At 43.8% G+C, this 26,474-nt stretch overlaps 2 protein-coding genes and 1 pseudogene across 3 annotated transcripts; 2 read left to right on the top strand and 1 right to left on the bottom strand.

The window, feature by feature from the left end:
- Nucleotides 1–317: 317 nt before the first annotated feature.
- Nucleotides 318–4,990, bottom strand: LOC109924810 (gastrula zinc finger protein XlCGF8.2DB-like). 2 transcript variants are annotated; one of them, XM_020524796.2, is made up of 2 exons: nt 4,551–4,990; nt 318–3,837 (listed from the first exon to the last, which is right to left on the bottom strand). In XM_020524796.2, the coding sequence occupies exon 2, from the start codon at nt 3,516–3,518 to the stop codon at nt 2,370–2,372; it is 1,149 nt and encodes a 382-aa protein (XP_020380385.1). In that variant the 5' UTR covers nt 3,519–3,837; nt 4,551–4,990; the 3' UTR covers nt 318–2,369. The 2 variants fall into 2 exon arrangements, with proteins under 2 accessions (XP_020380385.1, XP_048475388.1); XM_048619431.1 differs by having other exon boundaries at nt 4,605–4,990.
- Nucleotides 4,755–26,474, top strand: part of LOC109926546 — a 51,799-nt pseudogene continuing 30,079 nt past the window's right edge.
- On the top strand, nt 9,717–12,548 carry LOC125487483 (gastrula zinc finger protein XlCGF17.1-like). The gene is made up of 2 exons (XM_048619073.1): nt 9,717–10,683; nt 12,442–12,548. The coding sequence occupies exons 1-2, from the start codon at nt 9,717–9,719 to the stop codon at nt 12,546–12,548; spliced, it is 1,074 nt and encodes a 357-aa protein (XP_048475030.1).

The raw sequence follows: 26,474 nt of genomic DNA, 5'->3' as shown, positions 1-26,474 counted from the left end.
ACACACACACTCTCACACTCACATTCTCTCTCTCACACACACACACACATACAATTTTTCTCTCCCACGCACACATACACACTCACACACAATTTTTCTCTCCCACACACACATACACACTCGCACACACATACACAGAAACTCTCACACTCACTCTCTCTCTCACACACACTCTCATGTACACACACACGTGAATCTATGGCGTGAATCTGTATTTGTAGATACATTCTGTTTTGTTGAAAAATATACACAGTTAGTCAATGTGGCATTTTATAAATTTCTACATTAGAAATAAAAGCAGTCTGACTCCAAACCAAAACACAAACAGATTTTTCACAAGGCCTCACCCCTGACAAGCATTGTCTGACCTAAAATGTCACCTCTTCTTTACACTGATAAAACCTTTAGTTTTCTCAGGACAGTGACTGCAAAGGAATTTGGGGATTTACTTATACATAAAGATTAATTAAAACGTTCTAACTCATTAAAGATTTAACAGCATTTAATATAAAATAAACCTGTTGGACTATAACCTGGTGTTGTGTGATTTGTGACCATGTCCACCCCAGTTCAACACCGGCACCTCCACACCATCGAGCCCCCCAGTTTGTCCTGAAACAGAAGCTTTAAACATAAATAACTGCTACATTTTAAAATACCCCTGCAATGTGATCTGTGGGACCCTGCACTGACCCTGTGTCCAGATGTTTCCACCAGATAATGGTCCCAGATATATTTTCTGCTCAGAAGTGAGATGTGCGGTTTCAGACTGGCAGCAAAGAAACAGGAAGTTGTGCTGTCTGAGAATGAAATAAAGTGTTCAGTTTCATGTTATCAGCACGAACAGACTTCCTGGTTGTGAGGGTGACTTCAAACTGACAGCATCTAGAACAAACACACAGATTGCTGCTGGTGTCAGCATTTTAATTCAATACCACCTTTGATTCACTCATGTCTTTTCCATGCCTCTCAGCCCGTACCATGCATTCTCCATACTACTCAACTGACATAATTGCTGTCTTCCTTGTCTTAAAAAATAAAACTGATGAGCTTTTGAGAAGCAATAGCAGTGTCCCTACCTGTGCCAGAAGGTGCAGGTTTAAATCTCACTAGCCTCAGAGGTTTGTCATAGCCTGTCCGAAAATGTTGATGAAAAGTAATTATAAAAAGCAGTAACTGACATAGAAACAGTGGAGAGTCAGAACCTACTTACGCGCAATACTTCAAGTCTTTAAAGTAAAGAAATACAACCTATTTCTCTATTCAAACTACTCAGAGACGTTTTTACACACCTCTGGAGCAGGTGGGACTTGAACACAGATCTCTGTGTTTGGGGGAACTACACTACCACTGCACCACAAGAGGGTCTACCTGCAATGTTTCATTCGTGATAAGTAAATCCAGTCAGCTGTTTTAAACAACTATCCAACTGTTCCACTTCTCCAATCTTTCTCCAAAGCCCTTAGAAATGTTCCTATTCAAATATACTTCCAATTTCCTTTACGAAGTTCCTGTTGAATTTGTTTCCTTCAGACTTTCAGGGAATGCATTCCAGATCATATTAACTCACCAGTTGGGATGCGGTATATTTAAAAGACAATGTGTGGGAAGCAATATTAATAAAAGAGGAAATTTCTGGATGCAATGCAGGTCCCTTTTAAAAATCTGGAATCAAACATCGTAAGGACACCCACAGATCTAATTGTACACCTCCATCTTCAATTTTATTACAGATTTTAACTCATGCATTTTAAATGTATTTCTGGTTAATAAATCAGGATTGTGACACAAACCAGTTCAACTATTGTAGAATTATCAAGTGCCATTTTCAGACTTGAAAATTAAACGTGCTGTTTCACTTTCAGTCAGAATAGATAAGAAACACACACTTCCATGTGTTTCTGATCTCCAGCACCTGCAATTCTTTGTTTTGTGTTCTAAAACAGATCACAGTTTTGACACTAATTTTTCAGCATCTTTTCAGCATTCATCATTATTCTTCCTGACTCTGAACACATTTGCAAGGGAGCTGCTGTTCTGTGTCTAGGGCTCTGAACCAAGGAAGCGAGTGACTCAAATCTATTTGTTATGCACCTCGGCACTGACATTATGAGGACCCGTTGTGGGTGAAGAGAAATGAGAGACTAAAATCCCATTTGTCCCTCTAGACTGTACCCAAGTTAAAGACTTGTTTCTGACATACCATCCTCCTCCCAGAATGTCTTTTCTGACTGCAGACAGGTAACGTTAAACACTCAGGTGGGAAAGACAAAGGGTCCAAAAATGTCTCAAGAAAAGGTGATTAATTTTACATTTATACAGAATATACAAACTCATCAACAAATCAGGATCATCAGAGTGAATATAGTTCAGTCCTGGATATGTTTAGCAGCATCAGCAAGGGCAGAATCCAAACACTGCAGTTGCTTATGAACTCGCTGGTGTGTTAGTAGATGGGATGACTGAATGAATCCCTTGCCACAGACATTACAGGTGAATGGCCTCTCGCCAGTGTGAACTCGCTGGTGTTTCACCAGGTAGGATGAATGAGAAAATTCCTTCCCACACTCGGAGCAGGTAAATGGCCTCTCCCCAGTGTGAATCTTCTGGTGTGTCTGCAGGTTGGATGACTGAGTGAATCCCTTCCCACACGTTGGACAAGTGAATGGCCTCTCTCCAGAGTGAACTCGTTGGTGATTCATTAGGTTGGAGGATCGAGTGAATCCCTTCCCACACACAGGGCAGGTGAAAGGTTTCTCCTTTGTGTGAACCTGCTGATGTGTCAGAAGGTTACATGAACGGGTGAATCCCTTCCCACAGTCAGAGCAGGTGAAAGGTCTATCTCCTGTGTGAAGTTGCTGGTGTATCAGAAGGTTGGATGAATTAATGAATCCCTTCCCACATACAGAGCAGGTGAATGGTCTCTCCCCAGTGTGAATCCGTTGGTGATACAGCAGGCCAGATGGACGAGTGAATCCCTTTCCACACACAGAGCAGGTGAATGGCCTCTCCCCTGTATGAGTATACTGGTGTGTCAGCAGGTCCTTTTTGCTTTTAAAGCTCTTCTCGCAGTTAGAACAGTTAAAAAGTTTGTTATCAGAGTGAGCAAGTTGATGTGTCTGAAGGTGGGATGACTGAGTGAATGCCATCCCACAGACAGAGCAGGTGAATGGCCTCTCCCCAGTGTGGATACGTTGATGTATCATCAGATCCTTTCTGCATTTAAAACTCTTCTCACAGTTTGGGCATTGAAATGGTCTCTTATCAGTGTGGACAAGTTGGTGAGTCACAATGTGGGATGATCGAGCAAATCCCTTTCCACACACAGGACAGGTGAATGGCCTCTCCTCAGTGTGAACTCGTTGGTGTGTCAGCAGGTTGTATGAATGGGTGAAACCCTTCCCACAAACAGAGCAGGTGAATGGCCTCTCCCCAGTGTGACTGCGGCGATGAACTTCCAGTTGAGATGGGTAATTGAATCCCTTCCCACAGTCACCACATTTCCACGGTTTCTCCATTGCGCAATATCCTTTTGTCTCTCCAGTTTGGATGATCAGTTGAAACCTCAGCCACACATGTACATTTTCTCTCTGCTGCAAATATGTGACTTTTTTCAGGATGTTTAACAGAACACTCTCAATCAGGTCTGTTTATGAGTTTTGTTGCTTTTCCAGTCAGATTGACATTTGATATCTTCTCCTTTAAAGAGAACAGAAACCATTTCTCCTTCTATAGTCAGAGGCTGATAACATTCAGATTTGAATGAATCGAGTGATTCTGGCAGGTGTAGATTTGGCACTTGGTTTGAATATCCAGTCTGCAATCTTCTTCCAGTACCTTGTGAAACAAGATAACAAAAGCCCTCACTATCAGTACAGAACAGAAAATCAGAACAGACAATTGCAGTTTCTTTGGAACATTCCTGTTCTTCCAGAAACCTGATCCAATCAAACCAAAATAAGTCAAAATGAGTAACAAAGCATCAAGAGATGCAAAAGGAACCTTCCTAACAAAACCAGAATATTTATTGTGTGCTGTTTTGGTCACCACACTACCAGAAGGATGTGGAAGCTTTGGAGACAGCACAGAGAACGTTCAGCAGGAGGTTGCCTGGTCTCCAGGGCATTGACTATGAGGAAAGATTAAAAAGACGAGGGTTGTTTTCACTGGAAAGACGGTGGCTGAGAGGAGACCTGATAGAGGTCTACAAAATTATAAGGGCATAGATAGGGTGGACAGTCAGGCTTTTTCCCAGGGTTGAAGTTTTTTATTACAAGGGGCACAGGTTCAAGGTCAGAGGGGGTAAGTTTAAGAGAGATATGCGAGGGAAGTTTTTCACGCAAGAAGTGGTAGCAGCCTGGAATGCACTACCCGAAGAGGTGGTGGAAGCAGGCACAATGGAGACATTTAAGAGGCACCTGGATGGGTACATAAGTAAGGAGGGAATAGAGGGATACGGATCGAAAAATGGCAAGTTTGTTTTTAGATTAATTTGGGCATGATGGTCGGCACAGGCTTGGAGGGCTGAAGGGCCTGTTCCTATGCTGTACCTTTCATTTCTCCATTATTCCCAATGACTATGAGACACTCCATATCGAAGTTACCCAGCAATTGTGGAAGCTATCACGTGGCGACTCAGTCGTTGGGGTGGCTGCGTTCTGGCACTAAGATCCAGTTGAAAACCCAGACAACCAAAACCACGCCCACTCAATGTTACGTTACTACACTGGTACGTAAGCGCGCTGCACCCCGTGGATCCAAGATGGCGGCTGTTAACCTGAACTTTTGCCCAGGAAAAGGCCCCGGGTACACGAATCCGGGACTTGCATGCTGTTAATCGCGGTTTGACGTATTTAATAAATGTTTATAAAGCCTGCCTCGTCCTCCCCCCAGCTCCAGGGTTTCCTCCGCGGTCCCGCAACATCACCGCTTGCAGATGAGAAAAAAAACAGCGTCTCTGCCCATCGTCATCTCTGTCATTGCGCATGCTTCAAACACTGGGTGGGACCGCGCCTGCGCACCGCTCCCTCGTGACCTGGATCAGGAACAGGCACCACCGCGGGGCATGTTGGGTGATTCTTGTGCTGGTGAGTTTTGTTAGCTATGATGTAGACTAGGGATGATAATCAATAAGGTTAGGAAGAAAATTACACTGAAATATGCTTGCACGAAAGAGGACAAGAGTTCCTAAAACGTTTTCAGGAACACATTCACAGCTTTTGTTTATCTGTTTCGGAGGATCCGGCCTTGCTGAATTGGCCAGTATTTATCAGTCATCCCTAATAGACTTCGACGAGGTGATGGAGCGATGTTTTCATGAATCACTGCAGTCCATTTGGTGTGGGTCGGCGACCATGCTGTTCGGAAGGGAATTCCAGGACGCTGTCCCAGAATATGATTTTAGTCCAATGAGAAAGGAGGCAGTACTGGACCTGGTTCCTGGGCATGGAGAGGGCGAAGTGTTAGTTGGGCATTTAAGGATTAATGATCATTGTGTCAAAGGTTTTAGGTTGCTAATTATGAAAATGATGCTGGACAATGCAGAGTACAAATCATTAACTGAGGAAAGCCAATCAGTCCTCTTAGTCAATAATAACAGGACATAATTTTAAGTGAACGGCTTAGAAGGGATTTGAGGGGAAAACGTTTCACCCAGAGGGTGGCGGGTGTCTGTAATGCACTGCCTGGGAGATGAGTTGATGTGGGTAACCTCACAACTTTTACAAAGTACTTTGATGAGCAAGTGAAATGTCATGATGTTCAAAGCTCTGGACTTGGGGCTGGACAGCGGTACAAGTGTAGATTTAGTTAGATCTGACATTACTGACTTGATGACCAAAGGGTCTCTTCTATCCTGTATGGTCTCTGATTCTCATTTTAACGGAGTAAGAACAACCTGTGCCAAAAATAATTGAGTCAAATGTTGACAGGAAAAAAATGTAATTGAATAATTGACTACCTTTGAAAAAGAAGTATTTCAGACACAATCAAAAAGTAGGGCAAAGGAAGTTAGAGCTTCATAAATGACAAGAGATAAAAATGAAGACAGCCAGAAGAAGTGTGTTTGTTGCAGACATCAGGAGAAAATACAGTTGAGAACCTTATTGAAAATCGATGTTTCAGAGGGATTGGAATGAATGGTGGAGAAACAAAAAGGAAGTATGGAATGATTCTAGCAATTAATTTGCAAGGGAATACCAATCTCCTTTATAAATATAGGAAAAGAGGGGCAAAAGAGAGTTTTCACAGAGGAAATGAGATAAACAGTTGTGACCCTCAGGGTTAGTCATGGGACCATTTCTCTTCTCGATAGAGCAAAATGATCTTAAATTGGGTGAACTGAGCAGAAGATTAAAATTTCCAGAGAACACTAAAGCAGGTACAGTGAGGATTGCTACAAACCTCAAACAAACCCCAAAACTTTAATTGATATGATATCAGTCACAATCTTAGGTCATCACCCTGCACTTCACTGGACAGTGTGGAGAAAGACCATATGGCAGGAACAAAATTTCACTCTGCAACGTTTCTTTATCTACCTAAGATAATCAATTCTCAACTTGGACACATCTTTCAAATCTCCCCTCAACATCCATGTCGCCAACCTGACCTTGCAATTAAAATTTCTCTTCCTTCAAGTCTTTTTGTGATTCTACATTCTAGCTTGAATTTAGAAACTTCTTTCACAGGACAAGTTTCAACCAAGAGAAAAGTTTGTCTCTGAATTTCAATTTTGACTGACACTTATGATTTTTGGAATCTCATTTTACAGGGAGCTGAAGATTTTTGACAACTGGGCTTTATCTCTTACAACAATTCTTGGGCTATTTTTCCAGCTGCAACATCCAGCAGGAGAATTTAATTTCAAAGCAATGAAATTATTTCAAAAGTGAGTATTGTTGAGCATCCAGCTACAATTTACAGCTTTTTTTGCTATGCTGTTGTTCCATCTCTCTGGATCTGTTGTGAGTCTATTACAGTGTTTATGAATCCACGTCCATTGCTTTGTTTCACCCCTCTCACCCTGATCATCTCTTTGCCATTGTCCAACTTGCATCTGCTCCTATGATGCTGCTTGGCCTGCTGTGTTCATCCAGCCCTGCACCTTGTTGTCTCGGATTCTCCAGCATCTGCAGTTCCTACTATCTCTGGTTTATTTTAACCCTGTTTGGTATTTTGCTGGTATGTTTACCAATTGTGTCCAAATGGGGTTTTCATTGTTACCTATCTGTTGACTATGTGCTGCTGATTCACTGGTTTTGTCTTCCCACAGTCAGCAATTTTATTTCCTGAATGAGTGATCATTTCTCTTCTGAGCTAATGTGAACCATCATATTCTGTACTATTTTCATTCACTGTATTCATTCTGCACATCCTCAAATGTTAATTCTGTGTTGCCTTCACTACAAATACTGCCTGAGCTGCTGAGCTTCCAGCCTTTCATCTTTGTTTTAGTTGTCCAATATCTGCAGTATTTTCCTTGTTTTGTTCCAGGACTTGTTCAGAGAACTGAGTCCAGAAACACAGACAGACTAATTAAGAGCTGGTTTAGAGTATGGCAGTGTTGGTTTCAGAGATTTACTCCCTGTCTCCAGTTCACATCCTTTTTCACAGAATCATGGAATGATCACAGAACAGAAGGAGGCCATTTCATACATCGTCAGAGAAAATCAGTGAGTTTCACTCCCCTCCCTTACATTGTAACCGAAGGAGGTTTTTCCCCCCACTGGACCTGGTTCTTGGCAATGAGCAGGGCGAAGTATCATTTGAGATTTTAAGGGATGATAATCGTTGTTTCGAAAGGTTTAAGCTGACGATTATGAAAATGATACTAAACAATCCATAGTACAAATAATTAACTCAGGCAGGCCAACTTTGTCCTCTTAGTTGAAGGGTCAGTAATAACGGGGAATAATTTTAATGTGAAAGGCTGAGAGTAGATTTGAGGGGAAAATATTTCACCCAGAGGGTGGCGAGGGTCTGTAATGCACTTCAGGTGCTTATCCAGTTCTCTTGTGAAAGCATTTGATGAATTAGCTTGAGCTGAAATGGATATGGAGGAGGAGCTGCTGGGTTTAATCCTCAGGCCTTTGGAACCCAGTCAAGTCCAGGAATTTCTGATCTCTAATTGTCAACGGATGGCACGTTTTAGGGGAGATCAGGTTGTGAAATGGACACTGTGCATTCAAACTAATAAGATGATATGTTAGGAACAAGCATTTCTGCAGGTGCTTCTAATGCATTTTTATATGTATGATCCTGTATGAAAATTTATATATTTTTAAAAATTGATCTTGGGATTTCAGCATCACCACCAAGATCAGCAGATTATATTGTCACCCTCTAACAACCTGTGGCCCTTCTTGAATGCTGCTGTCTGTGTGGTGATGAGAAAACATTTCAATTAAGCGGTGTGTTTTAGGGAGTAAGTTGAAGAACCGTGTGACCTGGAGAAATTTAAGGAGGAATTTCCAGATCCTGGGCCCTTGGCAGCTAAATGAATGGCCATTGGTGGAGGAATGATTTAAAGTCTGGAAAGTTCAAAATTTGGAATTGGATGAATACAGATATCTCTGACTGTTGTGCAGCTCAGAGAGATTAGAGAGGTAGAGATGATTTCTGCCAGGAAGGGACTTAAAAACAATGCTGAGATTTTTTTTTAAATTTTTGGCGCTTTGTAAGCAAGTAGCACAGCAGTAATGGGTGAACAAGGATTGTTGTGAGTAAGGTCATGAACAACAGAATGAGGATAACCTTGAGATTACAGGAAAGATCAATGTGGGAGGCTCGCCAAGAATGTATTATAACATTTAAGTCTACAGGTAACAAAGAACTGGATGACAGTTTCAGAGGAGTTGAGACCAGGGCGGAGTTAGGTGATGTCATTGAGCCGGAAATAGACAGTCTTAGTGATGAGTCATTGCCCCCCGCTGTCTTATTGCAATAGTTCCCGCTCTTGCCCTTCGCTCTCTCCGTCGCCCCCTCACTCTCTCTGTCGCCCCCTTGATGCTGCCTTCCTCGCTCCCAAGCTTCCTCCACATCGAGCCCCCCCCACCACTTCCTCATGCTCCCCTGCTTTGTGGCCTCTGCTGTCCCCCACGCTGTCTCTGTTCTCCCATGGATGTCAGATATTTGTTATCCAGACTTCATGGCAGGTTCCATTCCCTGGAGGAGATTGGTGACCTGTTGGTTTTTTATGAAAATCTGGCAGATTTCATGGTCAGGGTTTCCTCATGACCTCCCCATAAACTACCAGATTCATTCAGCTTTGTTTCTAAGCTGGTCTTTGTGATTTTGTGTTCTTTCTGTTTTGAATCATCTGTTTCTGTTTCTGTTCTCATTAAATTTCACAAGAGTAATCAAAGGTAGGATTCACAGTCGGAAATTCAAGCCAAATATCATATCAGGATCTCACAGAGTCATCTGATTTAGTGTAACCTGAATACGATTGGATTTTGAGTATGGAAGGAGAAAGCACCGTTCTCCCTGGGGAGAAACTATACACATGTTCTGTGTGTGGACAAGGCTTCAGGCAGTCATCTGACCTCACAAGCCACAAGTGCAGTCACACTGGGAAGAAACCATGGAAATGTGGGGATTGTGAGAAAGGATTCAGATCCCCATCGGAGCTGGAAATTCACCAACACAGTCACACGGGGAAGAGGCCATTCACCTGCTCCAAGTGTGGGAAGGGATTCACTCAGTCATCTACCCTGATGTCCCACCATCGTGTTCACACTGAGGAGAGACCTTTTAAATGTCCAGACTGTGGCAAGTGCTTTAAAAGTTCAAGCAATCTGATGTCCCACCGACGAGTTCACACCGATGAGAGACCTTTTAAATGCCCAGACTGTGAGAAGTGTTATAAAAGTTCCAGGGAACTGCTGTCCCATCAACATACTCACACTGAGGAGAGACCATTTAGATGTCCAGACTGTGGGAAGGGCTATAAAAGTTTTGGGGAACAGATGCGCCACCAACGTGTTCACACAGGAGAAAGACCTTTCAAATGCCCAGACTGTGAGAAGTGCTATAGAAGTTCCAGCAATCTGATGTCTCATCGGCGTGTTCACACTGACGAGAGACCATTTAGATGTCCAGATTGTGGGAAGGGCTATAAAGGTTCCAGTGAACTGATATCCCATCGACGTGTTCACACTGACGAAAGACCTTTTAAATGCGGAGACTGTGGGAAGTGCTTTAAAAGTTCTGGGGCATTGATGAACCATCAACGTGTTCACACTGACAAGAGACCTTTTAAATGCCCAGAATGTGGGAATTGCTTTAAACGTTCAGGGGAACTGGTACGCCATCAACGTATTCACACTGAGGAGAGACCTTTTAAATGCCTGGACTGTGGAAAGTGCTATAAAAGTTCAGGGGAACTAATGTCCCATCAACGAGTTCACACTGATGAGAGACCTTTTGGATGTTTAAACTGTGGGAAATGCTATAAAAGTTCAGGGGATCTGATGTCCCACCAACGAGTTCACACTGACAAGAGACCTTTTAAATGCCCAGTGTGTGGAAAATGCTTTAAAAGTTCAGGGAAAATGATTTCCCATCAACGCATTCACACTGACGAGAAACCTTTCAGATGCTTCCAGTGTGAGAGTAGATTCAGGTCGTCATCTGAGCTCACTGTCCACCAGCGAACCCACACTGGGGAGAGGCCATTCTCCTGTACAGAGTGCGGGAGGAGATTCGCACAGTCATTCAACCTGCTGACTCACCAGCGAGTTCACACTGGGGAAAGGCCATTCAGCTGCTCCAAGTGTGGGAAGAGATTCACTCAGTCATCCATCCTACTGAGACACCAGCGAGTTCACACTGGGGAGAGAGCAAACCTTTTAAATACGAGACTGCAGGAAGTGCAATAACAGATCTGAGGCTCTGTGTCCCATCAATGTGTTCACATTGCTGAGGGACTATTCAAGTGCTGTCACTGTGGGGACTGGGTTCGGGCAAACATTTCAACTCGTACCCAGTACATTCACTCCCTGGAGAAGCCTGTTCATCTGCTCTGAGCGTGGGAAGGTATTCACTCAAACTTTTCACCTGCTGAGACACCAGTGAGTTCAGCGGTGACCTTGTGATTGGATTTTGCTGCTATTCACATCCAGGGTTGAACCGTGTTCATTGATGTCTTTTTCTTCTGATGTCAGTACATTCCACTTCAATTTTTGGTGTTAGTTTTCTGAATAAAAGTCACAAATCAGATTTTCATTGAACAGTGTTGAGGATTTTCAATATCTCTAACACAAGCAAGATCTTTTTAATGTTCTGTCTGTGAGCAAGGCTTTAAAAGTAAATAGGATCTGTTGACACACCAGCGAGTTCACACTGGGGAGGGGCCAGTCACCTGCTATGTGTGGGGGAAGGGATTTACTGATTCACCACAGCTTTTGTTACACCAGGGAGTTCACACTGGGGAGAGACTGTTCACTTGCTCAGCATGTGGGAAGGGTTTCATTCAGTGATCCCAGCTCACTGAACATCAACATGTTCACACTGATCAGTGACTTCTGAAATGTTCTGAAGAGCTTTCAAAATGAAAAATACCTGCTGAAGTACCAGTAAGTTCACACTGGGGATTAGCCATTTATCTGCTTCGTGTGTGAGAGGAGATTCACTCACTCATCCCATCTGATGATGCACAAATGAGTTAATTTGCTCTTTTGTCCTGATTTTTCAGGTAACATTAACATTAGACAAATCAACATTAGTCTCTAAATTCCAGATTTTTTTTATGGAATCAAAATTCTACCATCTGCTGTCATAGGATTTGAACCTGGTTTCCCAGGGTCTCTGCTTCATAGTCTAGTGATAATATCACAATGCCATTGCCTCCACCTTGTTCTGGTTACAAAAAAGGTTTCAGATAGCAGTGTCAGTCTTCATCTGATCACCAACTCAGAGATGAGGTTGCGGGGGAGGCGATAGCCTAGTGGTATTATCGCTGGACTGTTAATCCAGAGACCCAGATAATGTTCTGGGGACCAGGGTTCAAATGCTGCCTTGGCAGATTGTGGAATTTGAATTCAACAAATATCTAGAATTAAGAATCTAATGATTACCATGAATCCATTGTCGATTGTTGGAAAAACCCATCTGGTTCACTGTCCTTTAGGGAAGGAAACTGCTATCCTTACCTGGTCTGGCCTACATGTGACTCCAGACCCACAGCAATATGGTTGACTCTGAACTGCCCTCTGGGCAACTAGGGATGGGCAATAAATACTGCCTAGCCAGCGATGCCCTCATCCCATTAATGAATAAAGAAAAAAGATGAATTACTGTAACCAGACTGGGGATGAACAGTATTAATGTGATCAAAGGAGGGATTTTAGGAAAACAACCCAGATGGAAAACTCAGTTCCAAAGAAGTGCCAGATTAGACTGGACTTTATCTTTTGTTTCTTTCTCTACGGATGCTGTCAGACTTGCTGAGTTTCTCCAGCAGGGACCAACGTCGGTCAGCAAGCCCAGGGGTGATGGTTGAGCCGGGCTTCATGCGGAAAAACACCTGGCAGCAGGGTTTTGAATGATCTCATGCATCCAGGTGAGAGGCTGGTCAGGAATGCATTGCAGTGGTCAAGTCTAAAAGTAACATGGGTTTGAATGAGGGTTACACCAGCAGCTGTGGTCAGGTGGCACTGGATAACATTGTGGAAATTGAAATATCTGGGACTACTGTTAATTTTATGTGCAGTCAGAAGCTCATCTTGTGGTTAAATATGAGACCAAGATTGTGAATCATGTGGTTCAGTCTCATAGTTCCAAAGGAGAGGGAGGGTCAATTCAGAATCACAATTTTGTAATGATGACTCAAGACAGTGGCTTTGATCTCCTCAGCTTTTAATTGAAGGGTATTTCCTCTCCTCTAATATTGGATGTGGGATAACCAGTCTGATCACTTAGTGACAGTGGAAGAATGGAGATTGATGGTAGTGAGGGTGGAGCTGGTTTATGTCAGTGTAGATGTGAAAACTGACGTATAGTGCTTCTCGATGCTGTTACCTTATTGAAACCTGAAATAGGAGGAGCAAAGGATAAATGTGGGGTGGCTAAGTAGTTACTATTGTTACCTCACAGCATCAAGGACCTAGGTTTGATTCCTGACTTTGACAGCCCATCAGTGTGGAGTTTGTATGCAAGCTATATCTGCAGGATGGTGGATTGGCCATGCTAAAAATTGCCCTGTCGTGTGCAGGTTAGGTGGGTTAGCCATGGTAAAAAAGCCCCATGAGGGGTGATGAGGATGGGGTGGGTTTGGATGGGATGCTGTCTGGCTCAATGGGCTTCTTTCTGCTCTGTTGGGATTCTATGACCCTCGGGGGACACTGGGTTTGAGGTGGCAGATTGTGTGGTGATTTGGTCAGACAGTGTGGGTGAAGGCTTGTCTTTTTTTTGAGGATGGGTGATAATGTGGATTTCAAGGTGTGAGGGACAGAATAAGAGAGAATCATTAACATTAGCAGCTAAAGTGGCAAACTTGAGTGGTCAGCAGTTTCATGGGATAAGAGTTTAAAGACTTTAAGGTGGCTCTCATGGACGTAATGAGATTTGTCAGGGAGATCAGAGAGAAGCTGGAGAACGATGGGAGTTCAGGGTTCATACAGGAAGGACCTATAGAGGCAGTTTTCCCCAGTGATGTAGTGGAAGGGAAGCAACAGAAACAGCCAATCAGATTGTCTCAATTTCAGTGAGAAAGTAGTTCCATGATCTTCACACACGTACTGTTGGTGAGGACGGATGATACAGGAGAGACAGACAGCCCTTCCAAACTAAGTCGCTCAGAACAAATGTGTGAGAGATATTAAAACAATATCCCACTCTGTGTTTAATGATAAAGCAGGTTTATTTTATTTTTTATCCAGAATGTTAACAGCTAAAACTGAGCTGCAGTTTATTAACCAATGAACATGGTTCAGTCCTGGATGTGACTAACAGCAAATTCCAACTCCTATCGTGCCGTCTGAACTCACTGGTGAGTCAGCAGGTGGGCTTTTCAAGTGAATCCTTTCCTGCACTCAGTGCAGGTGACCGACCTCTCCACAGTGTGAATTAGCTGGTGCTCAGTGAGGTAAGATGATAGCTTGAGTGCTGTAGCACAGTGAGGGCATCTGAACAGTCTTTCTTGAGTGTGGACATATTGATGGATTATCAGATAGCCAGAATTCTTATAGGACACACCGCAGTCTGGGCATTTAAAAGGTTGGTCCCCAGTGTGAAAGTGTTGATGGGTCATCATCTCCTGAGAACTTTAACAGCATTTCCTGCAGACTGGACAATTAAAAGGTTTCTCCCCAATGTTCACTCGCTGTTGTGTCATGAGTTGGGATGATCAAAAGGATCCCTTCCCACGCTCTTTGCAGGTGAACAGCCTGTGGTGGGCAGTGACGTCAGATGATGCCTCGAACCCTTTCCTGCAGTGAGAGCATCTGAACGGTCTGTCCTCAGTGTGAATATGTTGATGAGGCAGCAGTTCCCAGAACATTTTTATAGCAATTTCTGCAGTCTGTGCATTTAAAAGGTCTCTCCCCAGTGTGAACTTGCTGGTGGGTTGTGAGTTGGGATGACTGAATGAATCCTTTTCCACACTCGGAGCAAGTGAACGCCTGTCCCCAGTGTGACTGCGCCAATGGATAACCAGTGAGGTAGGGATTTGAATCCTTCATCACAGTCCCAACATTTCCATGGTTTCTCCCCAGTATGACGACTTGTGTCTCGACCGGCTGGATGATTGGCTGAAGCCTTGTCCACACACGGTTAAGGTGTCTAAACACAGGTTAGGTGTTCACACACGGGTTAGGTGTCCACACATGTCGGGTTTCTCTTCGCTGTGAACTGTCCTTGTTCTTTCCATGTTCAAAATGCAATTACATTCTAGTTGTGATATAAATTGGAGGCCTCCATCAGATCATGAGGTGCTGCTGGATCTGTGATCCCTGACTCTAATTTCTCCTCCTCTGGCACCCCCAAAACTGTTTTAAAACAGTTAAAAAAAAAAGTGAGATAACACTGACAAAAAGACAAAGGCTGTGACATTGAGCTGAGTGAATATGGTAATTTGTTGGCCCAGCACTGAAAGAAATTCATCATGAAACCTGCCAGAATGTTGGAAAAACACAACTGGTTCACTAATGTCCATCGGGAAGGGAATCTGCCACCCCAGTGTGAACATGGATAAGTTTCTGGCCTCATGGGATGTAACAAAGAGAGAAGTGACTGAGGCAGATGCAAGGGAGAGTGATTGTGTGTACTTGCAGCTTGACCAGAACTTGGATAGAATTTCCCAAACTCTCAACTTTCACCATCTAGAACGACAAGGGAGGAGGTGTATCTGGATACCATCACCTCTACGTTCCTTTCAAATCTCACGCTATCTTGACTGGTCTGACATCCAGAACGGGATGAGCAGAAATATTCTCCATTGAAATGCTGGAAAGATGAAAGCAGCTGCTTTTCAGTCTCTTGTTACAAACTCCAGTTCCCTAGTGCCCAACATCAACCCTCCCTCCTACAGCTATCTGATGCTCAAATCGACCAGTCAGAACAACAGTGTCATGCCCAAACTAAACTAAATGTGGAGGGTTGCTTTTCAGATTGGAGGCCTGTGACCAGTGGTGTGCCACAAGGATCGTTGTTGGCTCCACTGTTTTTTGTCATTATATTCATATTCAAATCATTTTCTAGGAGGTTTGGATAGTTAAATTTCCAGATGACACCAAAATTGGTGGCGTAGCGGTCAGCGAATAAGGTTGCTTCAGAGTACAATGCGACCTTGATCAAATGGGCTGAGGAGTGGCAGATGGAGTTTAATTTAGATAAATATGAGGTGCTGCATTTTGGAAAGGCAAATCAGGGCAGGACTTATACACTTAATAGTAAGGTCCTGGGGAATGTTGCTGAACGAAGAAACCTTGGAGTGCAGATTCATAGTTCCTTGAAAATGGAATCGCAGGTAGACAGGACAGTGAAGGTATTTGGTATGCTTGCCTTTATTGGTCAGTGTATTGAGTATAGGAGTTGGGAGGGTCATGTTGTGGCTGTACAGGACATTGGTTAGGGCCACTTTTGGAGTATTGCGTGCAATTCTGGTCTCCCTGCCGTAGCAAGGATGTTCGTAAAAGATTTAGTGGGATGTTGCCAGGGTTGGAGGGATTGAGCTATAGGGAGAGGCTGAAAATATCCTTTAGGGAAGGAAACTGCCATTCTTACCTAGACTGGCCTAAATGTGACTCCAGACTCACGGCAATGTGGTTGATTCTGAACTCCCTTCTGGGCAATTAGGGATGGGCAATAAATGCTGCCTAGCCAGCGACACCCTCAGCCTGTTAATGAATAAGAAAAAAAAGGCTGGGGCTATTTTCCCTGGAGTGTCGAAGGCTGAGAGGTGACCTTATCAAAGTTTATAAAATCATGAGGAGCATGGATAGCACAAGTAGGCAAGATCTTTTTTCTGGGTTATGGGAGTCCAAAACAAGAGGGCATAGGTTTAAGGTGAGAGTAGAAATACTTAAAAGGGACCTAAGGGGCAACTTTTTCATGCAGAGGTGGTGCATGTATGGAATGAACTGAAGAAGAAGTGGTAGAGGCAGGTATAATTACAACATTTAAAAGGCATCGGGATGCGTACGTAAATAGCAAGGGTTTGGAGGGACATGGGCCACATGCTGGAAAATGGGACTAGATTAATTTAGGATTCCTGGTCGGCATGGATGAATTGGACCAAAGGGTCTGTTTCCATGCTGTACACCTCGATGATTCTAAACAATTCACATCATCACCAAGACTTGCACATCAGTGATCATCACCCAACTCCCCCCTTGTCTCAGCTCATCTGGTTTTGATTCTTCTCAATTCTCTATTATCTCTAGACTTAACCATCTTCCTGCACCCATCAGGGGAGGCAATGGCCTCGTGGTATTGTTGCCGGACTATGAATGACATATTAAAGTCATGGTGATATCCTGGGGACACAGGTTAGAATCCAGCCATAGCAGATTGTGAAATCTGAATTCAACAAAAACAAATATGGAACGAATTAACGATGACCACAAATCCATTATTGATCTTTGGAAAATCCCATCGGGTTCACTAATGTCCTTTAGCCAGCGCCACCCTCATCCCGTGAATGAATATTTTTTAAAAAGTGCCCAGCTGGCCTTACACATTCAACCTCTCAGTAATTTTGAGGTGATCCAAAATTCTGCTGCTTGTATTCTTGCTCCTGATATCAATCTGTGTTTCTAGACTTGCTTGTAAATTCTGCAGATGTTGGAAATCTGATACAAAAAGAGAAAATATTGGAAATAATCAGTTGGTCAGGCAATACCTGCGGAGAGGGGAAAAAAAAAGTGATATTTCAGGATGTGCTGAATAAATTACAGGGAATAAAAATGCTGCACAATGTGACTGTCTGCGTCAGCTCAGAAGCAGAAATAAGCTCCAGTGGAGGAAAAGCAGTTACTGATGGTGGGAAAGTAAATCAGCAGCAGCACACTGCTTGGGTAGTGGAAACTTCATTTAGACACAATCTGCAGAAACAACAACACAATACTAAATGTGGTTGAAGTAGAGACACTGTCAGTCGTGAGTGTCAGTAAAAGACATTACTTTAGAGGAGACAATCATTTCTGTTGGTTTGAGTTTGCAGTGTGTAAGTCATTCTCTTCCCTCCCCTTGCAAGAAGCGTTTCTAAACTTCCTGCCCATCAATCCAGGACAGAAATGCACAACATGAGCTTTCTGCTTCCTGGGTGAGGATGGTCATGCGTACACATTCAGTTGTCAACCATCAATGCCCCAAGTTTCTCAATGATTTTTCTCACGGTAGAAAACAAAAGTATCTCGGGAAGTAATGAGCTGTCAATGGTCTGAAAAAATGAGTACATTAAATAAATCAGTGTAAGCAAAAACAGTGTAGACATTAAGGAAACTAAATTACAAGAAACCCCTGGACCATGGAGCTCCATTCTAAGATTTTAAAAAGTGAGCTGTAGAGAGAGTGGTTGCTTTGGTTTCGATCTTCCAGAGATTCACTGGGACACTGACACTCACTGTTCTCTCATCAAGCCACCAACTGATATGAGATGGATAAGAAAAAAGCCGACATATGTAAGTCATTCATTCGACCACAACTTGAGTCCTGTGAGCAGATGGTCACCCCATTACAGAAAGTTTGTAATTGTACTCCGTCTCAGCAATACCTTCAACAGGGCTAAAAATCCTGGAAATCGCTCCCCAAGGGCATTGTGGGTCTATCTACAGCACAGGGATTACAACAGTTCAGGAAGACATAGAAATATAGGTAGGAGCAGGAGGAAGCCATTCAGCCCTTTCAGCCTGCTCCGCCAAGCATCACGATCATACCTGATCATCCAACTCTATAGCCTAATCCAGCTTTCTCCCCATAACCTATGATCCCATTCACCCCAAGTGCTATATCTAGCTGCCTCTTGAATACATTCAATGTTTTGGCATCACTTACTTCCTGTGGTAATGAATTGCACAGGCTCACCATGCTTTGGGTGAAGAAATGTCTCCTCATCTCCATCCTAAATGGTCTACCCTGAATCCTCAGACTATTACTCTGCTTTTGGACACACCCACCATCGGGAACATCCTCCCTGCATCCACCCTGTCTAGTCCTGTTAGAATTTTATAAGCCTTCGTGAGATCCCCCCCTCATTTGTCTGAATTCCAGCGAAAACAATCCTAACCTAGTCAGTTTCTCCTCATACGTCAGTCTCACCATCCCCAGAATCAGCCTGGTAAATCTTCATTGCACTCCCTCGAGAGCAAGAGCATTCTTCCTCAGAAAAAGACACCAAAACTGCACACAATATTCTAGGTGTGGTCTCACCAAGGCCCTGTATAACTGCAACAACACATCCCTTCTCCTGTGCTCGAAACCTCTTGCAATAAAGGCCAACATAGCATTTGCCTACTTTACCACCTGCTGCACCTGTATGCTTACCTTCAGCAACTGGTGTACAAGGACACCCAGCTTATCACCACCACCTCAATGGAAACCAGGGTGGGGGGGTGTATAATTGCTGGTCTAGCCAGCGATGCCCCCCATGCCACATGTTGTGTTCAAGTCCTGTCTGCCATGGAGGTGTGTCATCTCATGTCTGAACAGACTGATTAAAAGGAAACATGTAATTGCATTGGTATGGGGATATTTGGCAGGACAGGAAAGTTGCAGCTATGAGGAAGGGTTGTCTAGGCTGAGATTGTGTCCCCTGAGACAGAGGGAACAAGGAAAAGATTAGATTGAGGTGTAGTGATTGTAACAAGGTCAGCCAGGTGGACCTCTCGGGATCGAGTTCCTTGATTGGGGCTGCTTACCTGGTTCAATCATGGAGCCCTGGTTAACAGATAAGAACCAGAGTGTCAGACATCCTGTTTACTCTGAGAGCTGGCTCTGAGGGAGCTGGATCACGTTTAAATAATGTTTGACCTGCTGACAGGAAACCGGCCTCTGACATGCTATTTCATGAGGTATCCAAAGTTGTGAGGATCCTCGATGGAGTGGATGAGAAGGAGCTTTATCCCTCAGCAGAAAGCTCAGTGACTGGGGTCGGAACAGAGACTGAAAGAGATTAATGCAACGACTAGAGGGAGGGGGCAGGGCCGGATCCTCACTCTTTCAGTTATGGTCTTCCTGCTATAGGAAAGATGTTGTTAAACTTGAAAGACTACAGAAAACATTTACAAAGATGCTGCTGAGGTTGGAGGGTATGAGCTATAAGGAGAGGCTGAATAGGCTGGGACTATCATCCCTCGGCCATTGGAGACTGAGGGCTGACCTTATAGAAGTTTATAAAATGCATGAGAGGCAGGAATAGGGTGAATAGCCAATGTCTTCTTTTTTCCCAGGGTAGGGGAGTCCAGAACTAGAGGGCATAGGTTTAAGGTGACAAGGGAAAAATATAAAAGGGACCTAACGGGCAACTTTTTCATACAGAGGGTTGTGTGTATGGAATGAGCTTCCAGAGGGAGTGGTGGAGGCTGATACAAATACAACATTTAAAAGGCATCTGGATGGGTATATGAAGAGGAAGAGTTTAGAGGGATATGGGTCAAATGCTGGCAAATGGGACTAGATTAATGTAAAATATCTGGTTGGCATGGACCAGTTGGACTGAGGGGCCTGTCACAAAGGTGGCTGTTTCCCTGGGTAACCCTGCCATATCACTGGAGAGACCCCAGCATGTTCGTCCATCCCTCAGCTGGTGGCCAAGAGCTGTTGCTTCGGTTTATCTCTGCCCACTGGGTAAACATGGAGTCTGAGGGGCTCATATTTGTAGCCCTAAAGCCTCCCCCAGGGATTTGCTCATGATTTATAAACTTCTCTAAGATCACCTCTGAACCTCTTAAACGCTAGTGAAGAAGTCCCAGCCAACCCAGCCTCTTCTCAAAGCTCAAACGCACCATCCCCAGCAATATCCTGTCAAATCTCTTCTGAACTCTCTCCAACTTAATAATATCCTTTCTATAACAGGGAAGCCAGAACTGGACACGGTATTCCAGAAGAGGCCTCACCAACATTCTGTATAACCCCAACATAATGTCCCAACCCCTGTACTTAAAGATCACAGCAACGAAGGCCAGCGTGCTAAATGCCTTCTTAACCACCTTATCTATATATGATGCAAATTTCAAAGAATTATGTACCTGAACCCCCTTGGTCACTCAGTTCTACAACACTACCCAAAGCCCTACTTTTCATTGTATCAGTCTTGCCTTTGTTTGTTTGTGTGGCAAGTAAACAATAGGTGGAGACAGAGAAAAACAATTGGATAGACAATGGTCTGGGGAAAGGTCAGTTTGGGAGAATAAATAGCTGCTGATGTGGACTATTAGTGGCCAACAATGGCTTGTGCATGGTAGCAGCCCATGTGATGATAAGGCCTGGTGTGTGGGGTTTGGAGTGAGGATGTGGGAGAAGGTGCTCAAGCCCTAAAATGGTTGAACTCGATTTTGAGTCCAGGAGATTGCAGAGTTCCCAATTGGGAAATGAGATGTTCTTCTTCCAGCTTGCACCGAACTTCCCTGCAGCACCGCCCCTCGTTCACTCTCATTGGTTGGAGCACCTGCCCCGCCCATCATGCACTCCAAACCTGCTCGGGCCTCTAACCCCACCCCATTATTTCCGATTAGTCCGGAGCTGCTGCCAATCATCAGGGTCCCATTGTGATCTGTAACATGCGCAGTGCCGGCTCCGCGGTTGCGCACTCAGACGGCCGCATTTTGTTGTTCCCTGGTGTGGGCCCCTCGGAGGAACTGATCAAGCCGGTTGGTGGGTTGCCTTAATTCAGAAACGTACCGAGACGAGAAGGCAGCGAATGCCGAATGAAACCTACATTGAGGGCGTTTAATCTGGCGGCAGTTTCTTAGAATGTCGCTCTCACAGGACCCGCGTTCACAATCGTCATCTTCACAGAAGGGTCTAGGCCCGAAATGTCAGCCTTCCTGCTCCTATGATGATGCTTGGCCTGCTGTGTTCATCCAGCTCGACACCTTGTTATCTCTTTCATTCCCATTGGTTGGGGACTATCCCCGCCCCTTATTCGCTCCCATTGGTTGGAGAAACAGCCCCCCCCCCCGCCCCCATCATTCACTCCCATTGGCCTCAGAGACAGCAGTGAGTGAGGAGCAATGGAGCGGGCGGTTTGATCTGATCTGATTCATTATTGTCACTTGGACCGAGATACAGTGAAAAGTATTGTTTTGCGTGCTAGCCAGTCAAATCATACCTTACATGAATTCATCAGGGTAATAGAGCAGAATGCAGAACATAGTGTTACAGCGACAGAGAACGTGCAGAGAAAGATCACCTGTAATACATGAGAAGCCCGTTCATATATCTCTACACAGCGGGGAAGAAGCTGTTCTTGAATCTGTCAGTACGTGGTTTGAAACTTTTGTATCTTCTGCCTGACAGAAGAAGGTGGATGACAGTATAACCAGCATGGGAGGGGTCTCAGATTATGCTGGTTGCTTTCTGGAGGGAAGTGTAGACGGAGTCAATGCAAGGAAGGCTGGTTTTCTTGATGGGGTGGGCTGTGTTTACAACTCTGAAACTCCCAGAGTAGGTCTCAGACCATGAATGGGAAGCTCACAGTTCCCCGGTTACACTGATTCTGCAGCTGCGGGGTTTTACACTGGAATTTGGTCCAGGGTTTACAGTTGAATCTTTCCGCAGGGCAATGGGAAGAGATGCACTTGGCTGACATTTTTACGTGGGATGATGGGCAGAGGGGTATATATTCCACAAATGGAGCAGTGTGTGTATTTCTGGTCACCTCATTTTACAGAAAGTATGGAATTGAACCAGAGAAGATGAAGGTTGTTGACCAGGATGAGAGTAAATGCAGCTATGTGGAAAGACTACATTAACTGTGAGTTCTCCTTAGAATAGAGTAGGCCAAGGGAAAATTGAATTGATATGTACAAAATGTAGAGGGTGCTGGATAGAGGGGGGAGGAGCCACTTACCTCAGCAGTGAATCCAGTGACTGGAGACCATGGATTTGAAATGACTGGTAGAAGGATTAAATGGAAGATTAGGAAAAGTGTTTTCCCCAAGAGGATGGGTGAGGTCTGGAACTCACTGCCAGAAACAAGAGAAGCAGAAAAACTCAATTCATGTATAATGTGTCTGAATTGGCAGAGCTACAGGCCAATTGGTGCAAAATGGGCTTGGGCTGGGTAACCCATTTTCTCAGCTGGTGCAGACACAATGGCCCAAGTGGCCACTTTCTATGTCTTGACCATTTTATGGTTATGTGAAGCAAAGCCAAAATATGATAAATGTTCTTCTCTTCTGCTTTTCTATCCTGGGCTGACAGTGATGATTTTTGTAATCTCCTTTCCAGGATATTGCAAGTGGATGTTTTGTGAAAAACACACCGCAACATAATTTGACAGTGACACTTGATTAATCAGGACGTGGATATTATCGGCTTTTGATTGTAAGTGTTGTTCACTGTTCATATTACTTATCCTCCCACTTCCTGTATCACTTGCTGAAAATGTTAAATCTGTGTCTTGCAACCCTTTAACTGTCTGCTAATGAGAACAGTGTTTCTTTATTTTATCTAACTATCTTCAACTTGCTCACCTCAAGCTTCAAACTAACTCCACCAGAAACCTTCAGAGACAGTAGGAACTGCCGAAGCTGGAGAATCTGAGATAACGAGGTGTAGAGCTGGATGAACACAGCAGGCCAGGCACCAGTCTGAAAGGTCCAGACCCAAAATGTCAGCTTTCCTGCTCCTCTGATGCTGCCTGGCCTGCTGTGTTCATCCAGCTCTGCACCTTGTTATCTCCACTAGAAACCTTTGTCCAGTTCAAAAGACAACTGTTAAAGATGACTCTGTTCCCTGTTACTCAGCCAATTTCAGATCAATGTTGTTACTGTCCTTTTTAATTCCTTTAGATATAGTTTTTGCTCACTGGGCTGTTATGAAGCTTTTATCAAATACTTTTCCCAGTCCACGTTCATCCAGTCAATTGGATTATCATCATCAACACTCCTTTCCTCATCAAAAACGTGAGAGACAGTTCATCACAATTCTTTCCTAAATGAATCCATATTTCCTCAAGTGGTTCCTCATTTTGTCTCGTCTGACTATATCTAACATTTTTCAAAGCACCCAGCATTAACTAACTGTCCTGTCAGTGCTGAATTAACTGACAGAAGGTTTCACGTAGTAAAATAAAAGGGTATAGTGATGGCGATGTAAAGACAATGCGATGTACCTGGGTGATGTGAATAAGACATTTAGATACTGTAAATACAAAGTAAAGACAATCAGGTTGTGATGGTGTTGTCCGCTATCATACTTCCAGAAGCTGTCAGACCTGCTGGGTAGAACATAGAACAGTACAGCACAGTACAGGCCCTTCGGCCCACGATGTTGTGCCAAACTTTTACCCTCATCCTAAAGTCTATCTAACCTCCACCCCTACGTTATACTATCATCCATATGCCTATCTAATAGCTGCTCAAATGCCTCTAATGAGGCCGACTCCACTACCCTCTCCGGCAATGCATTCCATGCCCCGACCACTCTCTGAGTAAAGAAAATGGTATTTCCAGCATTTTCTGTTTTTGTATCAGATTTCCAGCATTTTGCTTCTGCACTTGTTTTTATTTCTTAGTACTGAAGGGATCGTGTGGGGAGAAAACAGGAACAGTTGCCTCCTTCAGTCTTGTATCTCCTAGCTGTGCCTTTCCTTTTGTAGTTTTGTGCAGACACTGACTGTCTTTAATGTTGGGTTTTAATAATAATCCTAGAGTTTATATGGTAATGTTTCTCCCCAAATATTGGTTCCGCAAAGGATCAGATTAGTTTCTCTCAATTTCACAACCTGTGTGTATTCTTCTGGTTTTTCTCTCACTACTTTTTGTATTCTGTTTGAAAGGCTGATTTGCAATTAGCGGAGTCATACGAAACCACATCCAGGTCTGACTGGCATTCTGTTTATTGGAATTAAATTATCAAAGAATTTTGAACATGGAAGGAAAAAGTACGTTCAAAGCTGGGGAGAAATACACCTACTCTGTGTGTGAAAGAGTCTGCCAGCATTTATCTGAAATGTCTAAACACCAGTGCAGTCGCAAAGGAGAGATACTGTGGGAATGCGGGGGTTGCGGGAAGGGATTTTTTTACCCACCCCAGCTGGAAACTCACCAACGCAGTCACACTGGAGAGAAGCCATTCACCTGCTCTGATTGTGGGAAGAGATTCAAACAGTCATCTGACCTTCTGACACACCAGCGAGTTCACACTGGTGAGAGACCATTCACTTGCTCCATCTGTGGGAAAGGATTCACTCAGTCATCCAACCTGCTCACACACCAGCGAGTTCACACTGGAGAGAGACCATTCACTTGCTCTGTGTGTGGGAAGGGATTCACTTCGTCATCCACTCTCCGGATGCACCAACAAGTTCACACTGGGGAGAAACTGTTCAGCTGCTCCCAGTGTGGGAAGAGATTCACTCTGTCATCCTCCCTGCGGAGACACCACCGAGTGCACACTGGGGAGAAACCATTCACTTGCTCCGTGTGTGGGACAGTATTCACTCTCACAACTGACCTGCTGAGACACCAGCGAGTTCACACTGGGGAGAAACCATTCACCTGCTCTGTGTGTGGGAAGGGCTTCAGTCAAGCATCCAACCTGGTAACACACCAGCGAGTTCACAGTGGAGAGAAACCATTCAGTTGCTCTGATTGTGGGAAAGCATTCACTCAATCATCCAACCTGCTGAGACACCAACGAATTCACAAATAACCACAGTTGAAGAATATTTTCTCCTATTCACAGCAAGGAATGAACAATGGTCTTTGGCAGTTAAAAATGATAATAAAATTGTGTATCTGAAGGACATGGTTCTGTAAATGATCACAACATCATTGTACACGCACACATTCACACTGGGTAGAGACTGTACATCTGTGTTCTGAATTAACAGCTAAAACTGTTGGAGAAATTTAGCAGGTCTGGAAGTCTCTGTGCAACACATTCTGAAGAAGCATCATTGGAATCGAAGCGTTAACTGTTTCTCCACACTGTACCAGACCTGCTGAGTTTCGCTAGCACTTTGTTTTTACAAACACCTTGCAAGACCCTTGTTATTGATACGATAAAAATAAGGCCAATCGAATTCTCCTCTACTCGATGGGGAATGGCTTTAACAAAGAGCTAAGACCCTCAGAATTTTAGTGTTACAACAATAACATGATTTAATAGAGATTTAAGAAAAATGAAAAAGAAATTAAATCCTGAAAAACTGAAAGAAAAAACAAACATGCGGATAGGTCCCACATCATTAGAAATTGATAAATTAATGGAGAAAGTTTCAGGTGAGACTGCTTCAGAATGAAGACTTCCCAGGACCACCACTAACCCCTCCCTAATACACCCCCTCCTGAACAATCAATGTGTGTTATGTATGTGATTATTTAAAAAAATAAAAGTTAAAATTTTGGCAACCTCCCCCGGTCACACTCTTGGTGAAGTATAATTTCTAGCTCAGCTTGGATTGCTAAACACTTTAATCTTTACCAATATACGGGGAAATTAAATGTGCAGGTTCATTTGCAGTCAGGAACAAATCACAAATTTTACACTAATCGTTGATTTGAAGCATATTTACAGCATTCACAGTTGTTCTTCCTCTGACTATAAACCTTGTTTTAAATGAGATTCTGTTGCATGTCTGGGAGTTCTGAGCCATGGAAGATGGTGGCTGGGACACATTTCTTACACACCGCAGGATTAAACCACACCGGGGCTTTGCTGTCAGTGAAGAGAGATGAGAAAGACCAAAGTGCCATTTGTCTCCCTCAGTGTGACCCTGAACTATGTGTCCAGGCTGAACTTCTGTTGCTGCCATATGATCCTCGCCTGAGATTGTCCTTTCTGAGCTCTAGGTGATATTAAACACT

This window comes from Rhincodon typus, chromosome 42 (assembly GCF_021869965.1).
Source record: "Rhincodon typus isolate 14 chromosome 42, sRhiTyp1.1, whole genome shotgun sequence".
NCBI lineage: Eukaryota > Metazoa > Chordata > Chondrichthyes > Orectolobiformes > Rhincodontidae > Rhincodon > Rhincodon typus.
Note: the sequence above shows the minus strand (reverse complement) of the source record. Positions and strands in the feature narration are given on the sequence as shown.

Excerpts from the sequence above, each read along its gene's own strand:
- LOC125487483 (XM_048619073.1), top strand. The coding sequence starts at position 9,717 with ATGTCCCACCATCGTGTTCACACTGAGGAGAGACCTTTTAAATGTCCA. Across the intron at positions 10,684-12,441 it reads TGGGGAGAGGCCATTCTCCT|ACTTGCTGAGTTTCTCCAGC; the intron begins GTACAGAGTGCG and ends GGATGCTGTCAG.
- LOC109924810 (XM_020524796.2), bottom strand. The coding sequence starts at position 3,518 with ATGGAGAAACCGTGGAAATGTGGTGACTGTGGGAAGGGATTCAATTAC.